Source organism: Hypanus sabinus, chromosome 6, assembly GCF_030144855.1.
Source record: "Hypanus sabinus isolate sHypSab1 chromosome 6, sHypSab1.hap1, whole genome shotgun sequence".
Lineage (NCBI taxonomy): Eukaryota > Metazoa > Chordata > Chondrichthyes > Myliobatiformes > Dasyatidae > Hypanus > Hypanus sabinus.
This window is the reverse complement of record NC_082711.1, coordinates 161,500,097-161,522,012: the sequence shown is the minus strand read 5'-3', so window position 1 is coordinate 161,522,012 and position 21,916 is coordinate 161,500,097. Positions and strand designations below refer to the sequence as shown.

Sequence of the window (21,916 nt, the reverse complement as noted above, 5' to 3'; positions counted from 1 at the left end):
ATGATTCTTCCCAATTCAAAATGGGACATTTTGCTTCCTTTGATTCAGTAGGTAGGTGATATATGTGGGTGAGGATTTGTTTTGTAGATATCGTCCTCTTAAACAGTTTATGTGTACTTTTCAACAAATAGCAAGATGAAAAGTAATAAGGAAACATGCTTTTGAGAGATACTGATTAGATTCAAGGATAAAAATTAACCTGAGAATTCATCTGTTTTAAAAAAATGCCATGGAATCTTGTAGAACAATCTGAACAATGTGGATATAGTTAAATATAAGGCTTTAACTCCTGATTTAAGCAAGCATGAAGCTTAACACTGAAATATTAAAAAGTGTATTTTCAAGAGGCATAGAGAAAATTTGCATTGCCACAGCTGTTATTATGGTTAAGATGTAATGAATTGCTCTATCAAAGGTAGATTTAACCAACATTGGAAAGGTAATACTTAATAACCATCATAATAATTTTTTTTCAGGTCCTTAAGTCTATTTGCTTAAGTGTATTCGATGATCTCTTGTCCAACTACTATCATTGATTCTACATGAAGTGAACCATTACAATTTCACTGTGTGCAAACCTACAACAAACAGGTTTTAATGTATGCTGACCAGAATAGACAGAAAGATAATTTTGATCTAGCATGGGATCATTTCAGGATGGAATTTAAGAGTAATATCACAGTCCTGGAGATAGTAAAGGGTATTGCCTGAAGAAATGTTTTACCAACTAAGAAAGGCTGTCACTTTCCCATACTCTGATACTTGGTATGATTTAACAACCCAGGGAGGAATTCATAACAAGTTTGCCAAATAATCTTACCAGAAGGAAAAGTGGGCTAATGGCGACCCAGCATATTTGCCAGAACAAGCCTGGACTGAAACCAAGCATCTCTTTAATATCCCGGCAAAAACGCTTCATTCCTAAAACAGTGAAAGGAGAAAAAGTGAACATGAAACAAGCTCAACAGTTCATTGTTCTAAGTAATGTTCTCCAACCTGAAACATTGAGTCTATTTCTCTTCACACAGCCTGATCTGCTCAATATTTCCAGCACATTTTATTTTTCTTGGCTCTCATTTATATTAACCAATGCAATAGTTTTTTTCATTGAGAAATGCAAAATCCTAGTAAACTCAAACCACTCAGTCCCAGCAATATCCATGTGATAGTATATATTTGGTTTAATCCTATTTACAAGTAGCATAGTGTAAGTAGTGGAATACTCATTCCAAAAGTGTTATGAAATTAATTTTCTATCAATGCTCTCGTTTGTTTCCTGCTTCATATTTCCTGCATTCCTTATTAATTCCATTATTCTATCCTTCATGAAGCTCTGTTATTCCAGACTGTTAACCTGAATTTTACGAAGATTCATATGCAAATAGCAACTTGAAATGAGATTTTGTTTGCTTAGTTGATCTACTGAATACTCATGATTAAATTCTCCTTCCATTTCATTTAATCCAAAGAATATTTCCTTCATATTTTCTCCTGTATACTTAAAGCTCCGTCTAAATAGAACACACACTTTAAAGAAGTCTCATTTCAACTTTGGGTTTACAATTGATTATCTTGTATTCATAATTCCAAGTAGCATGGTGTAATAATGCTCATGTTGGTGGAAATACCTAATCTTTACCCCGTCTTGCTGCATTTGATATCTATCTTGCAAATGTATAGTTACTTACCATAAAACCATGATACAGCTATTGATTCTAGAAACACCACAGCAATAATAGCAGCACCTGTAGCATATTCTTCAAAGAATTTCACCACATATGCCCCACCCTGAAATGACAGACGTAAATGTTGTGAATGCACTCCAGGGTAGAGGAACATTAGAATACAAATTCAATAATATCATTGGATCTGAATTTCAGCAGTGGAGTATGTTTATATACTCATATTACTTGCTTAGCGCAACCAAATGAGGATGATGAATTTCTGATAGGCATTTATAGTAAAAACTTACAACTGCCTTCAAAGGATTTAGATGCCTTAAGTGGGTTTGTTAAATAATCATGAAAATATATCTATTGAGAACATGCTTTATTTTATTAAGAGAATTATGATGTGTATAAAAAACTGGGTTCCCAAGAAGGATTTCAGCTCTTTGCCAATTGGAAAACAAGGTGGAAGAGGATCTATTTTCATTTACCTTCCAATACAGTAAGTAAAAAACAAAGCCATTTTCCATTTCAGGTGCTGACCCAAATAATTGTTAACTCAAATCTTATTTGCCTAAATAACATCGTCTAACTTATTAGTATGTAATTTTGCACTGTTCGAATCTAAACGCTCCCTTGACATCATATTTACTTAAAATTAGGCTAAAAGAAAGTTTTAAATTTATTTACAGTCCAAAATGTGACCATGAGAATAGTTCAAGCTGATCTTTTGCCCTGTCTTTTCCTCACTGCTCATCTGCTTCAAATGCTTCATTATTTCATGAGAGAATAACATTAATGAAAAGTGTTCAAGTTTGCTTGCAAGCATAACATTCTTCAGATTGCTGAAGTTAAAACAAAGATATGAAATATTAAACAAACAAGCTTCAAACTTGTTAAATGAATTGCCCCTAGTCTATCACAGTGAGCATTTCTGCAAAAAGTAAACTGTGATAAGGGAAAGTGCAAACCATATTTGCTTAATTTAGAAATTACTGGCAGAAGCAAATAAATATCTCAAATTTGATTAGAAGATAAGGGAAGCCAGCTGCAGTACACCATGATTAAAATTAAACCTTTGCACTTACATATGTGAGAGTGCTCATAGCTCCCAAAAAGCAAATCACAACTAGGCCGAGCACAAACCATTCGCGGCGATTTCTAAGTAACACAGAATATTCATCCAATACTGCTGTTATCACTCCTTCCAGACCTGCAAACTAATTAAAAACAAAAACATCTTAACTAAATAACAAGCACCAAGACTTTTACCACTAGGTAAAATATCTCTTAGCAACTGTTATTGTGCAATATTATATGTATATTGTCATTACTGTAAAACTTCTGTTTACGATTATGTATAAGTGAGAAGCCAGTAATGACTTGGATATGAGAGTACTGGTAATCAGTTTTAAATATTTATTTAATGATATCATGGGGTTTCCGAAACTAAACCACAGGTGGACCATAGAAAGCAGTTACTTTAATTACCCAACAGATAACCCAGTCTTTACATCCCGTTTAGAGACATAATACAGCTAGGAACGTAAATAATACCCACCACTACACAATGGATCAGGTACAAGGTATATGGTCCAAGTTGTCCACTAACATTGCTCTTTTAGTATGAAGTTCTTTTGCAAAGATTACCAGTCAAAGCTAAGTGAAAATGAATGCTATTGTGATTTAACAGAATATAAAAAGCATATGTCATTTGATTACAAATGTGCCTGGGTTACAAACGTCTAGCCTGTACTTACAAATGAGCACTTGGGAGACCAGTGGGATGGATAGGGATGTTTTGGCAACATTTTCTGCCATACTTCTTTCCACACTCAGCCACACCCAGGAGTTAAAGGGAAACAAACAGAGCTGGGAGCACTGAGGAGACTTATTCACCAAGTCAGTGAGACTGGCTTGCAGCTGCTCACTCTCCTATCATAGCTGTTATTGATATCCTCCCCTATGTAATTTTTTTGCATTTCTTACTAACAGTTCAGTTTATGAACAGTTTTCACAAATAGTGCTGTAGCCTTGGTTACTGCTGTACTTACATTGTAAATGTCTCAGGTAACGTTCCCAGACTGTGCTCTCAAAAGCATAACTGCAGCCCGTTTCAACTCTGCTGAATTATAATGCAAATACACACAGCTAGATACAATGCTCTGTGCAGTGTGGATTCAGTTAACAGGGCCATTTTCAGTAAGTTAACATTTAATGTTTAATGACTTCATGCAAACCCCTTCTGTAAGCATATCTGTTTACAATCATGTTGAAATACAAAGTACATTCATAGTATTAAGTACATTCATAGTATTAAAGCACAGAAAATTTCAGCAGATGCCCAATTTCTTACCGTGCTGTCTAAGCCCAGAGTGATCAACATTAAGAAAAATATTATGGCAAAAAATGTTGACGCAGGCATGTTGGCCATTGCCTCTGCATAGGTGATGAAAAGTAGACTGGGCCCTAGAGGCAGGAGAAAAAAATATAAACAATTAGTTAAATAACATCCACGGACTCTTTTGTCTATCCTGCTTGTTACTGTTCCTGGTGGTGAAGAAAACTTTTGGTATGCTGGCCTTTATAAATCAGAGCATTGAGTATAGGAGTTGGGATGTAATGTTAAAATTGTACAAGGCATTGGTGAGGCCAGATTTGGAGTATTGTGTACAGTTCTGGTCACTGAATTATAGGAAAGATGTCAACAAAATAGAGAGAGTAGAGAGAAGATTTACTAGAATGTTACCCGGGTTTCAGCACTTAAGTTACAGAGAAAGGTTGAAAAAGTTAGGTCTTTATTCTTTGGAGTGTAGAAGGTTGAGGGGGGACTTGATAGAGGTATTTAAAATTATGAGGGGGATAGATAGAGTTGACGTGGATAGGCTTTTTCCATTAAGAGTAGGGGAGATTCAAACAAGAGGACATGAGTTGAGGGTTAGGAGGCAAAAGTTTAAGGGTAACACGAGGGGGAATTTCTTTACTCAGAGAGAGGTAGCTGTGTGGAACGAGCTTCCAGTAGAAGTGGTAGAGGCAGGTTTGGTATTGTCATTTAAAGTAAAATTGGATAGGTATATGGACAGGAAAGGAATGGAGGCTGAGTGCGGGCCAGTGGGACTAGGTAAGAGTAAGCATTCAGCACGGACTAGAAGGGCTAAGATGGCCTGTTTCCGTGCTGTAATTGTTATATGGTTATACGTCCTCAAAGAATTCCAACAGATTTCAGTGGTTTTGTTCTTGGCATTTCCTTACTCCAAATGATTCTGGAAAGTTATCTGATTTGGTCGCATTTTTGAAACAGGAACTCCAGTTCATTATACTCCAACTTAAATATCGGCAATGTTGGAGCATCAGTACTTTGTGGCAGATTGAGTAATAGGTTAGCCAAGTTGATCCCTTCACCCACAGCTCCTCCATTTCCCGCACTTCAGCCCTCACCCCATCCTCCCATCACCACAACAGGGACTGTGTTCCCCTTGTCCTCACCCACCACCCCATCAGCCTCCGGATCCAGCATATTATCCTCCGCAACTTCCGCCACCTTCAACAGGACCCCACCACTAAGTACATCTTTCCCTCTCTGTTTTTCGCAGGGACTGTTCCCTCCACGACTGCCTGGTCCACACGTCCCACCCCACAGATCTCCCACCTGGTACTTATCCCTGCAAGCGTAAGTGCTACACCTGTCCCTACACCTCCTCTCTTACCACCATTCAGGGCCCCCAAACAGTCCTTCCAGGTGAGGCAACACTTCACTTGTGAGTCTGTTGGGGTAATCTATTGCATCCGGTGCTCCCGGTGTGGCCTCCTCTACATCAGTGAGACCCGACGCAGATTTGGGGACCACTTTGTCGAGCACCTCCTGTCCGCCAAAACAGACAGGATCTCCCGGTTGCCACCCACTTCAACTCTCCTTCACATTCCCATTCGGATATGTCCATACATGGCCCCCTCTACTGCCTTGATGAGGCCAAACTCAGGTTGGAGGAGCAACACCTCATATACTGTCTGGGTAGTCTGCAGCCCCTTGGTATGAACATCGAATTCTCCAACTTCTGGTAATTCCCTCCCTCTCCCTTCCCCCCATCCCACTTTCACTCTGCCTCCTCGTCTAGCTGCCTACCACCTCTCTCATGATTTTGCCGCCTTCTACTACCCATAGTTCTTTCCCCTTACATTCCTTTTTCACCTCTCCTGGCTATCCCCTCCCCAACCCCTTGATCTTTCCTCTGATTGGTTTTTTACCTGCACCTTCCCCTCCCCCCACCTTCTTTATAGGGCCCCTGCCCCCTCCTCCTTCAGTCCTGATGAAGGGTCTCAGCTCGAAACGTTGACTACTCCTTTCAACGGATGCTGCCCGACCTGCTGAGTTCATCCAGCTTGTTGGTACGTGTTGATTTGATCACAGCATCTGCAGTGTACTTTGTGTTGACTAAACAATAGCATAATCTGCTGCCAAGTTAATTAGAACATCGTCCAATGTGGAGAATCAGTAACAGCAGAGCCAATGGTGAGAATTCAAATCTCAATATAATGGCACTGGATCAATTAATAAAAGATTAAAAGTTGATGAGAAGTAAGCATTTAAGTTACTGGCCGCAGACACCTAAAGAATTGTTTTTCAATCTATCTGATTAATCTTCAAGATAAAATTCTAACACAATCATTCCCTAGCCTCACCCTTCCCACAAAGGATGATTAAAAAAGATCAAAAACCTATACCTTAAATGTCAGGCTATCTACAGCCCAGGCATAATTTCTGATCTATAGTATGAAACAAAACAAGATACCAGTGGCTTCCAATGACCACATTCCAAACACAAACTACATTACACATTGAAGAACATTGATGATAGTTTCACATTGAAAGTGGCAACCAACTCACACTGATGTATACTGCACTGGAACTACTGATCTTACAATTCTCCATTTTGGTACTTATCTACTCTTCAAGTTGAAAGATGGCTGGACTCATGGGGTTGCTCACTCTTCACCAAGCCAGCTACCTGACCATTCTCAGTTCCATTAGGAGCTAGGAATTTCTTGGTCCTCATGTGGAAATGGTGACTTCTACGAGCATTGACCAAATTCTGCTATGATTTTTCAACACACCTGGACAAATGAGTGGTGGGAGTATGACCCCAGAAAGGAATTGGGCCTCTGGATCAGTCTGAGACTCAGGAAGGTTGAGACAGTGCAGGAATGGGAGGGAGCCCATCAAGAAGCTTTGCAACTCTGTTTGAATTACTGAAACATATTATAAAAATCTTAAAATGTCCCAAGGTATTTTTGCACTCCTTTAAACATTAAAATGTACTTTAATCACTATATTTCAAATAAGGTGGCCTGCATTCATTTCTGGGACAGTAGACTAAAATTTATTGTTGACAGTATTAATAGACAAAATTTCCAGCAAATTATGACACAATGTTTGTAATGGTTTAAGTCACACATGCCACTTCTCATCATAAAATAGTGTATACCATAGACAAAAAAGAAAAATTCTGCAGATGCTGGAAATCCAAGCAACACACAAAATGCTGGGGGGAGCATTTCAGGCAGAGACCTGAGGAAGGGTCTTGGCCTAAAACATCAACTGTACTCTTTTCCATAGATGCTGCCTGGCCTGCTGAGCACCTCCAGCATTTTGTGTATACAGGTGGCCCCCATTTTTCGAACGTTCACTTTACGACAGCTCGTTGTTACGAAAGACCTACATTAGTATCTGTTTTCACTAACCAAAGAGGATTTTCAATTTTACAATAAAAAGACGCCTGCTTTATATGTGTGTTTACCCCGAGAAAGACTACCATGACCGTGAAGCCTTGTGCAGGTAGTTGTGCGCACGTGTGTACGTGCGCTTGCGTGTACGTGCTGATTTTTGTTCTGCACATTAATTTTGGCTCGCTGTCTTCCCAATTTTGATAAGTGTAACTACACACTACATACAATATTTCTATTTTATATAGGCTGTATATTTATCATATTATTCCTGCTTTTACTATTTGTTCGTGTTATTTTAGGTTTTATGTGTTTTTGCTATGATTTAGTAGATTATTTTTTGGGTCTAGGAATGCTCAAAAATTTTTCTTATACAGATTAATGGTAATTGCTTCTCTGCTTTATGACATTTTGGCTTACAAACTGTTTCATAGGAAGGCTCCACCTTCAGAGTGCGGGGGAAAGCTGTACGATAGACGTATTCTCTCTCATTCCCTCCCAGAAGGGCATAAATATTGAGAAAGTTCATGCAACTGTAATGGATGTACTTGGTGCTCTGCAGATTCTCAAAATGCATGGCCACCTCTTTACAGTGACCACCAACTCCATCACTGATTTCAGATTTTTTGCCCTTTGTTACATATTTTTGGGAGCCTAACAGACATCCTAGATATAAAAGCAGAACAATTTCAATCCCATTACTCACTATCAGTAGCAAATGTGTAACTGAATGTATTTGATTATAGCACTGACCTATTAGCCATTCCCAGCTATTTATCTTTATGATACGTCAGATGTTAGAGAGATGGTCAATGCCTTATAGATAGTTATAGATCTGCTTCTATATTTATTTCTCATAACCACTTTAGAATTTAATTTCCAGGCGCACTATTGAACTGCAAAATGATTAAGTCAATGCATAAAACACAATGGTTCATTTGTCTTCATACTTCTTTCAAGAATAATGTTGAGGGTAATTGGCCACTTCCTACAGTGCACATGTCTGTCTTTGTTTAGATAGGTCCTCCATCCATCTCAGAAACAATATGACAAATTAACCCAATCTGTATTTTTTTTAGTATTTCCATATCATCAAAAAATATTTAAAATTTTAAAAATGCATTATGCAATAGTAATAAGATGTTGTTCTTGAGAATACAATTAGAAAGATAATACCAAGTTGCAATAGAACTACACCACGTTTGCAATGTTGTCCTACCGATATCTTTGGCCACTTCAGCTACTTCTTCATTCCTCCTTTCTGCCATGTACCCAAGAATGGTAAAAATAACACAGCCAGCCACAAAACTGGTAAAGCAATTCACAGCGCTTGTGACCAATGCATCCCTAAAGCAAAAAAATGAAAAAACCCAGCACATTATTATGGTTTAGATGTCCATATTTTACCAATTCACACTCATACAGTGCTGAAACAGATTTTTCAGTCCACCATATCTATGTAAACCATCAAGATCGTGTCTATAATAATTCCATTTCCTAGTCCTTGGTCTGTAGCCTGCTATCGATGTAGTAATACACGATTGTCAGGCCTACCAATAAGGATATTTTCAAAATTGTGTTCATTCCTCAGTGTAAACCCTTACAGTTCCATGTTAATGTATTAGCTGTTAAGCATTTCAAATTTGAAAACAAAGGCCTGAGCTCCATTCCTTAAACCTTGTCATGATTTTAAATTGGGAATCAGTAAAAAAAGAAATGGCTTTATAACATAAGACCATGAAATGGAAATCTGGGATCACATAGCAGACACTGGCAGCATTTTCAGGATTATTACGGGTTACTTTGTGAAGAAATCAGGTGACCCTAAAATTTAAATTATACAAAGGTGAGCATACATCAATACGTTGTGATAAAAGGGAAAGCTTATGAGGTTAAGAATAATATACAAGAATAATATACAATGTTTGGTTACAAATGGATGAAAGGCATATCTTGCTTTTGGAATGGATTTCCACATTCGTCAGTACATTTCCCTGAAAACTATTAAGTGAGATTCACTCTTCTGCCATTTTCTGGAATGGTTACAATTCTAGGTAAGCACTTTTAGATAGGGTTTAATCTCTTCCTTAACTTTATAATATACTCCCGATACAAGATATTAGAAATGCCTTAAGACATATACATTCATGTAATAACTTCTTTTCAGAAAGTCACTTAGAGGTACAAAAATAAAAACTACAGGCCTGGACCCGCAGATGGCCATTTTACAGAGAAGAATGAACAATCTGCAGGATACCTCCCTCTGATTTCCTGCTTTGTCATTGGATTCACACTGATCCCAGAGGCAGGTGGAACAGAACACACTTGCCCCACTGAAAGCCAATGTAAAGTGACACCACATCCTTGTGAATAAGATTTAGTGGTAAATAGTTTACTTAATTTATTTTAACATTTTAGAATAGAGGTGACTCCCAAGCTACAGAGTTGTATTCCTAGAAAGTGGTCTGTACTGCGATTTTCTGTAACGCAATGCCACACCTTCCACACATGCATCAAGTAATACGAGTAATATGACAAGAATTCTGTGAATCTGCATTTCATTCTGTACCTCAGATTTTTGCGTAGTGGTTTGCAAATTTCTTTAATCAAACAGCCAGAAAGTTGGGACTTTCTGTATTTATTATGATTTATTAAAATGTGTGCTAACATCAAGTCTTATTAATTATTTTACTGCTCTTTAATTAAGAAGATCCATTTTATTAATTCTGAAGTATCACTCTTCATTAAAGACATTTTTAAATGTCTCTATAGGTCTTTGAATGCAGCAAGCTATCAAGGCTACCAGGGTATTTAGAGGCAGGGCCTCAGCATTGGACACTTGATTTCTGCTTGAGTACAGAAAGTCCATTGTGTGCAGAGGGACAAGTCAGAGTAGGTTAACATGGACAGGCACTGTAGGCAGTGAACTTGGGCAGCAGGGTTAATCCAAGTCATAGATGAGTACTGTAGTCAGTGACTCAGGGATTTCATTCTATTTCTCTCTATGCAGATCTCACCCAGTTTTCCAAGCTGACCAGACTTTTCTGCTTTCAAGATATCCTTCAAATGCTGCTTTTGATTTAGGAGCTATCTTAAAATAGTGGCCAATTATGCTACCAACTCAGTTCTTTAGCTTCTGAGAGGAACCCACGGCATTCTAGGGAGAAATTGCAAAAGCCACACAGACTATATCTGAGGTTAGGATTGAGCTTGAGTGAACTATGAGACAGCAGTTCTACCAGCTGTATGCCGTAGTATATTACGTTTGTAGAATATTTTATAATTACACCAGTGAACTTTGCCTCAAAATCCTAATGATATTTCTGATAATTGCTGTGAGTTGGTATCAAATTCAGCCCAACTGATGAAATAAGAACGTCTATAGATTCTGTTCAATAATTGCCCTTTAACCATGATCCTAGTTGCAAAGTGTTTAACACATTAATTCACCATAAAGTTACTGCAATAGGGACCACACCTTTTAAAATTGTGCCATTATTAGGCGAGAAGTTTATCTTGTAGCCACTCCTGTTGATACCAACACTGGTCCCAAAGATGAAACTATACACATTTCCCTCTACTGAGCTGCTCAAATCCACTGGGAGCCAACTTTCAACAAAACTGGAAACATTTCTAATAGCATATACATGTCTATGCAAGAATTACATGCTGAAAAATAATTCACGCATTGTTTTTGTGACTGACTTGTAACAGTTGTTGGTGAATTTGTTATAGCTGGCAAATGCCAACAGAACACCAAATCCTGGGCCAAGCGAAAAGAAAATCTGTGCTGCAGCATCTACCCACACCTAGAAATTAAAGAACATAAGTTACTTAAATCCAAAAGAAAGAAGTTTACTGTTGCAATTTTATACAGATCTATAGTTTGAGATTGTGTGTGTTTTTTTTAAAACAGATGAACGGAAACACAGGAAGGAAGATTAATTATTTGCTGATGAATCAACCTTTCATCACAAATATAAACAGAACATAGTAAATGTTGGAAGAGTGCCAGCTTTATACTTTAACAATAATTTAGTACCAGATTGTAGAGGGATATTGATCTTTCCTTTTCTCATTATCCTATCTCTATTCATCTGCTTTAATACAGAACATACCATTGTGAACCATTTACATCAATCAGCACTCTTTATCATTCAATGCGGTTGCTAATTCATTGCGGAATGATGTTGTATTGTACAACTTACTGTTCTTTCTTAATGTCTAATGGGAGGATAGCTCAGTTTGCTCAATCCGCCTTGCCTTTGAAACAACAAAGAAACTAGAATTGTCCATGATAATGGCCCCCAACACTAAAGTACATTGTTTTAACACACTGTATGGCTCAGCCTTGGATGTGAATTATGGAATTTTACTCCATACTGTGTTTTTAACTTTTTTAAATTAAAAAATATTTTAATTTGTTTGTGTCTTTATTAAATGGACACTGAAGGAAATAAAGCATGTACTACAAAGGAGACGCGCAAAAATTGGAAAATCTAACCTCCACCTGCCCCACGTGTCAATGCCTGCAAATCCTGTGTGGATCACTTAGTTGACTCAATGTCTACAAAACTGTAATAAAAACCAGTCATTCTCAATCAGAAGGTCTCACTAAGAACATAAAAACAATGCAGACACAGGATTCTTACTGGCTGTTTTACAACTGATAAATAATCAAGACAGATTATTTCACTGGTTGCAAACTTTAGTTGGGCCTATGGACAAATTCCATAGTCCACAGCAGAAGGCTGTGTCCTATGCAAATCTGGATCCCACAGAAGTACAAAAGTCAGTGTGCAATTGCAAGTTGCATCTGGGAGGGGCACATACAGTACATATAATCTGATTGTGCCAGGCAGTGAACCTCCACCTGCCCCACATGTGTCAATGCCTGCAAATCTTGTGTGGATCATTTAATCGACTCAAAGTCTACAAAACTGTAATGGAAACCAGTATTGCTCAATCAGGATAGTCTCACTAAGAATGTAAAAACATGTAAAAATGAGCATTTCTGAAAACTATTTGGCTGACATTAGAACAGTGACAGCACTCATTAGTACTTAACCAGCTTAAAAAAAAAAGCACTTCTGGATGCAAAGTTATGAGATAGAGATAATTTATGTTTTTGCTTATATTCTTCAAAGAATTGTTTTACTCTATTTTCCTGTACATTATATTGTGGAAAGTGAGAAACTCTCAGCTAATTCATCCTGGTTCTTTAAAGAATACATGCAGAAACAGAAAGTCAACTTAGGCCTGCTTACATGAGTAGCAAAGCATTCTGCAGAACAGGTAGCACCTGCAGAAAATGAAAAGCAAAGTAATGTCTTATGTAATTGCTCATTCATTAGAAATAGAAAAGTGAGAAGCTGCAGACGGGGAGGGATAGAGAGAACAATGTATTGAATTGAATTGACCTTATTACTGACACCCTTCACATCCCTGAGGAGTAAAAATCTTTACATTACGTCCCTGTCTAAATGTACAGATTTATATTAAGTATCTGTGTCAGGATGCAGACCAAAGTTGAAAGGGTAACCAAGAATGTGAATACACACAATTAAAGACAGAGGGGAAACTTTAAAAACGAGCAATTCAAACAAAACTTGCTGGATATTTCATTTTCTGTGTTTTGGGTTTGTCTTTGATTATGTTTTTAACTTAGTGGTTATCTTGATAACTTGGGTGTGCATCCTATCATAGGCATTCCCTCTGATAACTCCACCTTCACCCTTTGCTACTTAAATATGATTGCTGTCATGAGACATTAACTCTACTACTTCCTCCTGAATATTGTCCGGCTTGCCGAGTGTCTCCGAGTACAGAAGTTGGCACCTTGCGTTGCAGTTGTACTAGACTTTAGTGTGACCACACTTGAAGTATTGTGTAAATTTGGTTGCCCTATTATAGAACAATGAGTCATAATTAAACTGAGAAGAGTGCAACATGCTGGGTTATATGAAGAAGCTGGCCAGATTACAAGCTTACTCCTTGTAATGTAGGATATTGAGGGTTGACCTTACAGAGGTGGACAAAATGATGAGGATAACAGATAATATCCTTTCTCTAGTGAGGGGGAATTAAAAGCTAAAGGGTGTAGGTTTAAAGTGAGAGTACAAGATTTAAATGGACCTCAGGGGCAAATTCTTCACACAGAGTGGTGCATATTTGGTCTGAGCTGCCAGCATAAGTAGGTAAAGGTAGGTAGGTAAAGTGCCAACATTTAAACGACATTTGGAGAAGTAAATGAAGTGGGCTTACAGGGATATGGGCCAAGTGTGACTAGCTTGGTTGGCACCATGGTCATCATGAAGGACTTAAGCTGAAGTGTCTATTTCCATGCTGTTTTGCTCTAGGACTCTAAAAGTTATCCTACAACAGAAGAGAGTATTTCTCTGGAACTCAGGTTTACCACAACCATGGAAATTCACGAACAGCAAGTCAGATAACAGTATGGTTTATAGGCTTGCAATTTCATGATTATTGAATTTTGTCTGCATATATTCACTCTTTAAAAGCTTCACAGAAACATTCAAAATTATTTACAGCACAATACATATACAGAAACTGCAGACTGTCGGTAATGTTGTTAGAATGGACAGCAACAATAAAAAAAACAGTGAAGTTAATATGAAGTACAATTTTCTGAAAGGTCATTGAACTGAAATGTTAACTCTCCACAGATGCTGCTTCACCGAATAAGTATCTCCAACATTTCCTGTTTTTACTTCAGGGAAACATTTTACTGGTATGTTAGAAAAATACTCCCAGGCATTGTTACAAATGTAGATGCAAAACCAGTCCATATTATTATTAAAGATCTCTTCTTCGACTCATAGCCCAGAAAAAAAACAGATCTGTCAGGAGAGATAAGGCAGAAAGGAAGAAATTTAAGAGGGAAGGAAGTCTGAAAATTGAGATTATACTCCATCACCTTACTGGGACATTCTATGACTGTGCCACAACCTGAAATGTTTCACAAAATATTAGGAGTAGACTATCTGGCCCATCAAGCCTGTTCTGCCATTCAATAGATAACTACCATAACACTTAATTCCCCAGCTATGCAAAAATTTATCTGTGTCACATTAAGTACATTTAATATGGTAGCCTCTACTTCTTCCCCGGGCAGACAACTACATTATTATTTTTTTGGCTTTTCAACAGATTTTGAGGTGGAGGGAAATGAAGAACAGATAATACATGGTTACATATGAACACCTACTAGTTTCAATAATGTAGTAAATCTGTATGTTAATAAGGGCCAATCTGCCCTTGGGTTGACTTACCTGGGTGGTAAATAGCTTTTTCCATTCAGGCCTTAGATAGAAGAGGATTCCACGCCAGGCCCCTGGCAAGGTTGCACCCCGCACCAAGAGAATAAACAAGACTATGTAGGGAAGAGTGGCTGTTACCCATACAACCTGCAGGCATAAATAAACAATTCAGGCAGTTGTAAAAATAAGCAAGACAACACACATTTGAATGTGCCATAAATATTTATACAAGACAGATTGCCTGCTGTGAGTCTTCCAAGCTGCAGAGAATCATTTATACTTTGCTTAGTCCACAATGGTCTGTTTAAATCCTGTTGTGATGGGAGCAGTGCTATGTTCCAGCTGCAGAAGAAGATCCAACAAGTGTGTTCACGTGTTTGATTGGTGAAACTGGAGCAAATTCACTGTGCTTCAGATTGGAACAATAGGGTGGCATTAAAACTTAAAAGTTAACCTTTAGATGTGACTGACTTTTTGAATTGTTATGTTGCAGCCAACAGAAATAAAAGCATGAGCGTGGCCAGTACTGATGTACAGCCCTATGGTCAGGTCACAGGTACATACAGGACTTTGGGACATCAACAGTGCTGTAGTCAATAGACAGGCAGGTAGGCCATGGGGTCACAACACAGTCACAGATGTGGAAAGGCCAATCTGCCTAACTTAATTCTGAACCATTTCCTTTGTAGCTGTCAGATACAAAAGTCTCATGTCATCGGTTCAGAGATTATTGAGAGCTTGGCTCTACTGATGTTATCATTTTCTGGATGATTTTCTAGTAATGATTTGAGGCATTCACAAAAATAATGAGGTGCAAATTGTAAAGTGAGGCTCATTTACTGGAGGCATACTTGTAGACATAACAACAACTATATCTATTTGAGTTAATGACAAGCAGAGATCGGGAATATCAGAGAATGTACAAAAAAGCATAACTCTTATAAATTACCACAAACTCCACTGTATTGAAAAGCAGAAAACCTGCAGGTGCTGGAAACGTGAAATGAACAGACAAAATTCTAGAGATACTCAGCAGGTCTTAATAAGGTTAATTTTTCAGATCACGGACCTTTCATCATAACTGTAAATTAAGAAAGTGAGTGTGTTCTCAGCTATTGAGGGAAGGAACAAAGAGGATAAAGCTCAACAATACGATTGTGACCAAGATTGTCCAGACAACACAATGTTATATAATAGGTGATGAGTATTAATTAATCATGGCTGATGTGAATAGAGAGAGATGAATGAGGGCAGTAGAGAGACAAAGCTGTAAACAGTTGCTGGAAATATGAAATCAAAGAGAATGCTAGAAATATTGAACTAATTACATATCAATAGCAGAAAGAGGAAAAACTGAGTAAAATGTGAGAGATGAAACCAGTCAGTACAGATACAAAACTAGAAAGGCTGGTATTTTAAGTTTTGAATTTAACATGCTTGACAGAAGGTGAGATTTCTCGTGTTTGCTTTGGGCTTGGTTGGAACATTATAATGGGCCAAAGTCAGAGGTCAGACTGGGATGGGGTCAGAGAATTTAAATGATCAACTGAAAGTTCACCTTTGCAGGGTCACCTTTGCAGACTGCTCTGGAAATCAATTACCCAGTCTGCATTTGGTTTCTCCAAGACAAAGGAGAGTATACCATGAGCACTGAATGTCATACATTAAACTCCAGGAAGTGCAAGTAAATTGCTGCTTCACCTGGAAGGATAATCATTGTTGGTCACTGGATGGTGGCAAAAGATAAAAGATAGAAGCTACATCCCCCTTGGAAAATGCCATGAAAAGAATAGTTGGTGGAAATGGAAAATTGAACCAGGGAAGTGTGGAAGAAACAGTCCCTTCAAAATGCTTAAAGGAAGGTTAGAGGGGCATATCTAGTGATGGGATCTCATTGAAAGTGGCAGAAATTAGTAAAATCTGTTGTATTTGAATTTGTTGGGCTCTAGAAAGCTGCCATTCAATTTGCCAGGATGACCCTGAGCCTCCATTACTTGTCAATTTAATACTCATTCTTAATTATATTACACACCAGTACCTCTGAGAAGTCTTCCTTTTCCCTTAATCAGGACTTCCTTTCTACAGATATTGACAAAGCTCCTAATTGTATCTGCCCTATTTCCTGCATTTCTGCTTCTTCCCCTTCTCCTCCTAGCTTGAGTTAAGTTGGGGTTCACCTTGCCCTCCCAACCTATGTAAAGTTAGGGCTTCATCTTATATTCCCCTTGCAACCACAACATGCACTTTCAACAGGATGTCCTCTAAAATCTCTACCACCTTTAACAAGATTCCATTCCTCCCCTCTTTTTCAGCATTCCAAAGACTTTATGCCTGGTTCAATATTCAATTTTTGCCAATCACCTGGCTTTTCACAGAACTTTCCCATGTAACTACTTGACCCCTTTACCTCTTCCATTCCCAGCAACTAAGGATACAAAGAGTTCTTGCAGGTAAAGCAGCAAACCATTGCACTAGTTCTGATTTATTATACTGCATTCCATGCTCATAGTATGGCCTCCCTCCAAAATGATGAGAAGCCAAATGCAGGTCAGGTAACTGCCATCTTGCTACTTTAAATCCTTGTGCCACTCACATATTGACCTCCTTTTGGCCTTTCACTATATTCTTCCACTAAATTCCGGCATAAATCTGAGTAATGGCAGGATTGAGTACTCAATACCAAGTTCCATGAATCCAGAAAACCAACCTTTCTTGATTGCATTAGAGCTGGTTTAATGTAAAGTTGTTCAATTGTAAGTTTTTTTTCCACACCAGACAATATTGCTTGGTATTTCACACTCACTTCCTCACCCTTCTGGTTCTGATGAAAAGTCAACACTCTAAAACATTAATTTTGCTTCTCCACAGATGTGGCCTGACCCACTGAGTATCTCCAGCTTTTGCTATTTTCATATCAACTCTAGTGACCAGTTTTTGGGTCTCTTCAAGTATGTAGTACTGATGAAATCACGGTAGCACAAAGCTACTACAGGTCAGGGCACTGGAGTTCAATTCTAGCGTCACCTGTAAGGAGTCTGTATATCCACCCCTTGAATGCATGGGTTTTCACCAGGTACTCCAGTTTCCAAAGTTGTACCCGGCTTGTAGGTTAATTGGTCATTGTAAATTGTGCGATGATTAGACTGGGTGGTTTGTTGGCAGCACAGCTCTAATGGCTGGAAGGGCCTATTCTGTGTGGTATCAAAATATAAAATTAAATATCTAAGACATTGGGAACTGTTGCATTAAGTCCAAGAAAATGCACAACCTATGTGCTAAAAAAGAACACTGGAAAACAGAAAAATGAGCAGGTTCAGAAAAAATGTACAATAAAATTCTGATAATCTGCCTCCCTCAGGACTCATTGCTTCGTTGCATTATGACTTTTGTTGCATTATAACTTTGCTGGTGATGCACTAACAGATTTTTCAGATATTTGGATTTGTTCCTATTAATACCCCAATACATTTTTAATTTAAAAAAATTATGTTATAACAAGTTTTTTCAGTAATCTAGACAAAATTAAAGGTTACTCAATAAAGTTCTCTTTTGTTTAAAGGGAGTGCATTTTCCAAACAGCTGGATACCAAATTATCATGTCATTCTGTCCACTTTATTAAGCATTATTACCTTAATCAGAATTTCTATAACTTAAAAATAGTACATTAAGTCTTCAATGTGTATGACCAGTGCACGTTTTCTTCATAGTTTGATTGTTTCACTAAATAATACTAATCACTTATTAAACAATGTTTGAGTAAATTTTGCTGTGATTTAGTTTCTAGTCAGCATCATACCATAAGAGTAGTGTAGTAATTATGAGGACCTAAAATCAAAGCTATGTTTTTGAAATATGTCCAATTTTACCTCATAGATCAATCAAGTAATCTAAATATTTTTACCCAGGCTAATAAAAGAAAAGTTCAGAGATATTAATCTTCCATAAATAACTCTGTGTCAAATTATTCATAAATTATTTCATACCAACATGAAAGAGGAATGTCATTTACTCTTTGGATAATAATCTTGTGACATGGTATTGATACTTAGTTTGATTTAACTTCACCTACCTTTCCAGAAGTCCGTATGCCTTTCCAGATACTGAAGTACACTACAGTAAATATAAGTAGCAGACAAATAAATAGATGCCAGCTGATGCCTCCCAAGTTGTCCAAACCACTGGATTTGTGGATCTTAAGCACTTTGCGACTGCAATAAAAATAATTGTCACAAGTTACAAGAAAACTTACAAAAGCAAATTTGCAACAAAATGCCTCACTGATGATTTTCAGTACCAAGACTTTTGTGATAATTTTCAAGATTTGCCTTACTGTGTTTTACAGAGGGCCTTAAGTAATAGATGAGTCTTTAGCTCATGTGATGAAAAATATTTCAGGGTGATAAGGTATTTCTTAATTGGCTTTTAGAGTTAGCACTATTGCAAACTATTTGCAGCTTTACACAATTCTTTCACCCATTACCTAGCACACAGTTGCAGGAGTACATAAGAGTACAATAAGTGTCTACATTGGCGAGACCCGACGCAGATTGGGAGACCGCTTTGTCGAGCACCTACACTCCGTCCGCCACAACAGACAGGATCTCCCGGTTGCCAGCCACTTCAACTCTCCTTCACATTCCCATTCGGATATGTTCATACATGGCCTCCTCTACTGCTATGATGAGGCCAAACTTCGGTTGTAGGAACTACATCTCATATACTGTCTGGGTAGTCTCCAGCCCCTTGGTGTGAACATCAAATTCTCCAACTTCCAGTAATTACCTTCCACTCCCTTCCACCATTCCACCTTCACTGTGTCTCCTCTTCTAGCTGCCTATCACCTCTCATGATTCTGCCTTCTTCTACTACCCATAGTGCTTTCCCCTTAGATTCCTTCTTCACCTCTTCTGCCTATCCCCTCCCTGCTTCCCCTCCCCCACCCTTGACCTTTCCTCTGATTGATTTTCCACCCTCCCCCCCACCTTCTTTATAGGCCCCCTGCCCCCTCCTTCTTTAGTCCTGACGAAGGGTCTCAACCCTAAATGTTGACTGCTCCTTTCAACAGATGGTGCCCGACCTGCTGAGTTCATCCAGCTTTTTTGTACGTCTCAATAAGTGTTTGTTGCATTTTACATAGACAAACACAAACACACACACACACCTGCAGAGAAGATGATGAAGGTTCTCACAGAGGTAATAAATAGTTCACATTTTTCCCAACAACTGGGCCTGATTTTGTTCAAAGGTTCATTTATTATCACAGCATGTATCCATATATAACTCTGAAATTTGTTTTTCTCAACCAGATAGCCAAAAAAACAAAGAAAAACCATGAAAATCATTCAGAGAAGCATCAAACCCCATAATCCTCTTTTGGGAATATAGATACCGACTGAAGAAACAGAAACTTCTGTTTTACAGCCATGAATAGATGCAGATTTTCTTTACTTTGTGAGACATCAAATTCAAGTATCTCAACAACTTTCACAACTACAATCTATTTGCCTGCTGAAGGCAGAATAGTAATTCTATTTCAACTGGTCTGTTAATTCAGAGACAAAAATTCATAGTAACAGTTGGACTAAAACAGAATTAATTAAATAAATATGTTCTACTGTGAAACATTATGTCTCTTTGAGCAAAAAATCTGCCTTGAATGCAATTCTTAACTGCCCTCTGAAAATGGATGACACTCAGTTCAAAGGGAATGAACAATAAATACCACATCCTGTGAATCAAAAGAATGTTGCTTGTTTTTCACTCAATTTACAATTGAAATATGATTTTTTGAATAACAGCGATAGTTATGCCTTTGTATGTTCTTAATTTGAAGCAAGGGGAAGATCTCCACAGGAGCGTTGGTGGGAGAACCTGCTGGGAGGGAGGAGACACAAACACTTTCCCTCAAGACTACAACAGTGACTACAAAAATATACATCTGTTCACAGAAGAGAATGGGGTGAAAATCTACAAACAACTTTGCATTTGCATATCAAAGCTCAACTCCAATGAAGCCAAAACCAAGCCAGAGGCAAGCATCTGCTAAGTTAACACAAAGTACACTGCAGATGCTGTGGTCAAATCAAGACATACAAAAAAAGCTGGATGAACTCAGCAGGTCAGGCAGCATCCGTTGAAAGGAGCAGTCAGTGTTTCGGGTCGAGACCCTTCGTCAGGACTAAAGAAGGAGGGGGCAGGGGACCTATAAAGAAGGTGGGGGGGAGGGTGATTCCTTCTTCACCCCTCCTGCCTATCCCCTCCCTGCTTCCCCTCCCCCACCCCTTGATCTTTCCTCTGATTGGTTTTCCACCCTCCCCCCCACCTTCTTTATAGGTCCCCTGCCCCCTCCTTCTTTAGTCCTGACGAAGGGTCTCGACCTGAAACGTTGACTGCTCCTTTCAACGGATGCTGCCCGACCTGCTGAGTTAATCCAGCTTTTTTGTATGTCTTCATCTGCTAAGTCAACAGCCTGACAAAACTAAAGATAGCATTTGATCAAGTGCCAATGCTGCATATTAATACAACAGCTACCAGGTGTTCCTAGACAATTAATCCTTTACAAAAAAATTTTGATAGCATCTTCCATCAAATTCATTCTTTTAATGATAATTCTGCAGGATTTCCCTTTTGTCCCAAGGAATCTTAATGTGTGGGAAAACCCTGATGAAGTATATTCTAATAATTAGTAGGCCCATAATTTATGACAGAGCAATATGCAGGTAGTATGAAATTAACTGTGCTAACCTGTGGCTTACTGTAAATGCAAGATCACTTGATTTAATGATATTGGCTTGTTATTCTTAAATTGAAGTAAACAATGATCAGCAGATGTTACCACACACAAAGCTCTAAATCATAATCATAGAAACTTGTGCCAGAACAGGAAAGCATTAAACCCATTACGTTTGATGTTTTGCCTCAAAATGTCAAGAATCCCTCTACTTCCAGGAATGTCACTTGACCAATGAGTTCCTCCAGCAGCTTGTTTTTTTAACTCTGAACCCATTATGCTTGACTTTCTAAGAATAGAAATCATAACTTATAGGTGGAATATCTTTATCAAGCTTAGATAAAAGCAAAGCAGCGGGATATTTTTAAAGTAACTAAGGGATTAAATGATTAAATCTACCTCTAGCATGAACTATTGTTACAGAAAGACAGATCCAATATGCAGGTGGAAGAGGAGTAAACATTATTTTGCTCTCCATTACACCTGTGTACTGGAAATGACATGATCAAGATTCAAG

At 38.2% G+C, this 21,916-nt stretch overlaps 1 protein-coding gene across 1 annotated transcript in view; it reads right to left on the bottom strand.

The window, feature by feature from the left end:
- The window catches only part of slc6a4a (solute carrier family 6 member 4a), a 55,202-nt gene that overhangs the window by 13,179 nt on the left and 20,107 nt on the right, over positions 1-21,916 (bottom strand). The window contains exons 5-12 of the mRNA XM_059971418.1: positions 18,739-18,877; positions 14,681-14,815; positions 11,094-11,197; positions 8,608-8,735; positions 4,024-4,136; positions 2,756-2,887; positions 1,689-1,788; positions 821-921 (exon numbers count right to left, since the gene is read on the bottom strand). Coding sequence (XP_059827401.1) covers positions 821-921; positions 1,689-1,788; positions 2,756-2,887; positions 4,024-4,136; positions 8,608-8,735; positions 11,094-11,197; positions 14,681-14,815; positions 18,739-18,877 — 952 coding nt within the window. The remainder of the gene's footprint in view (positions 1-820; positions 922-1,688; positions 1,789-2,755; positions 2,888-4,023; positions 4,137-8,607; positions 8,736-11,093; positions 11,198-14,680; positions 14,816-18,738; positions 18,878-21,916) is intronic.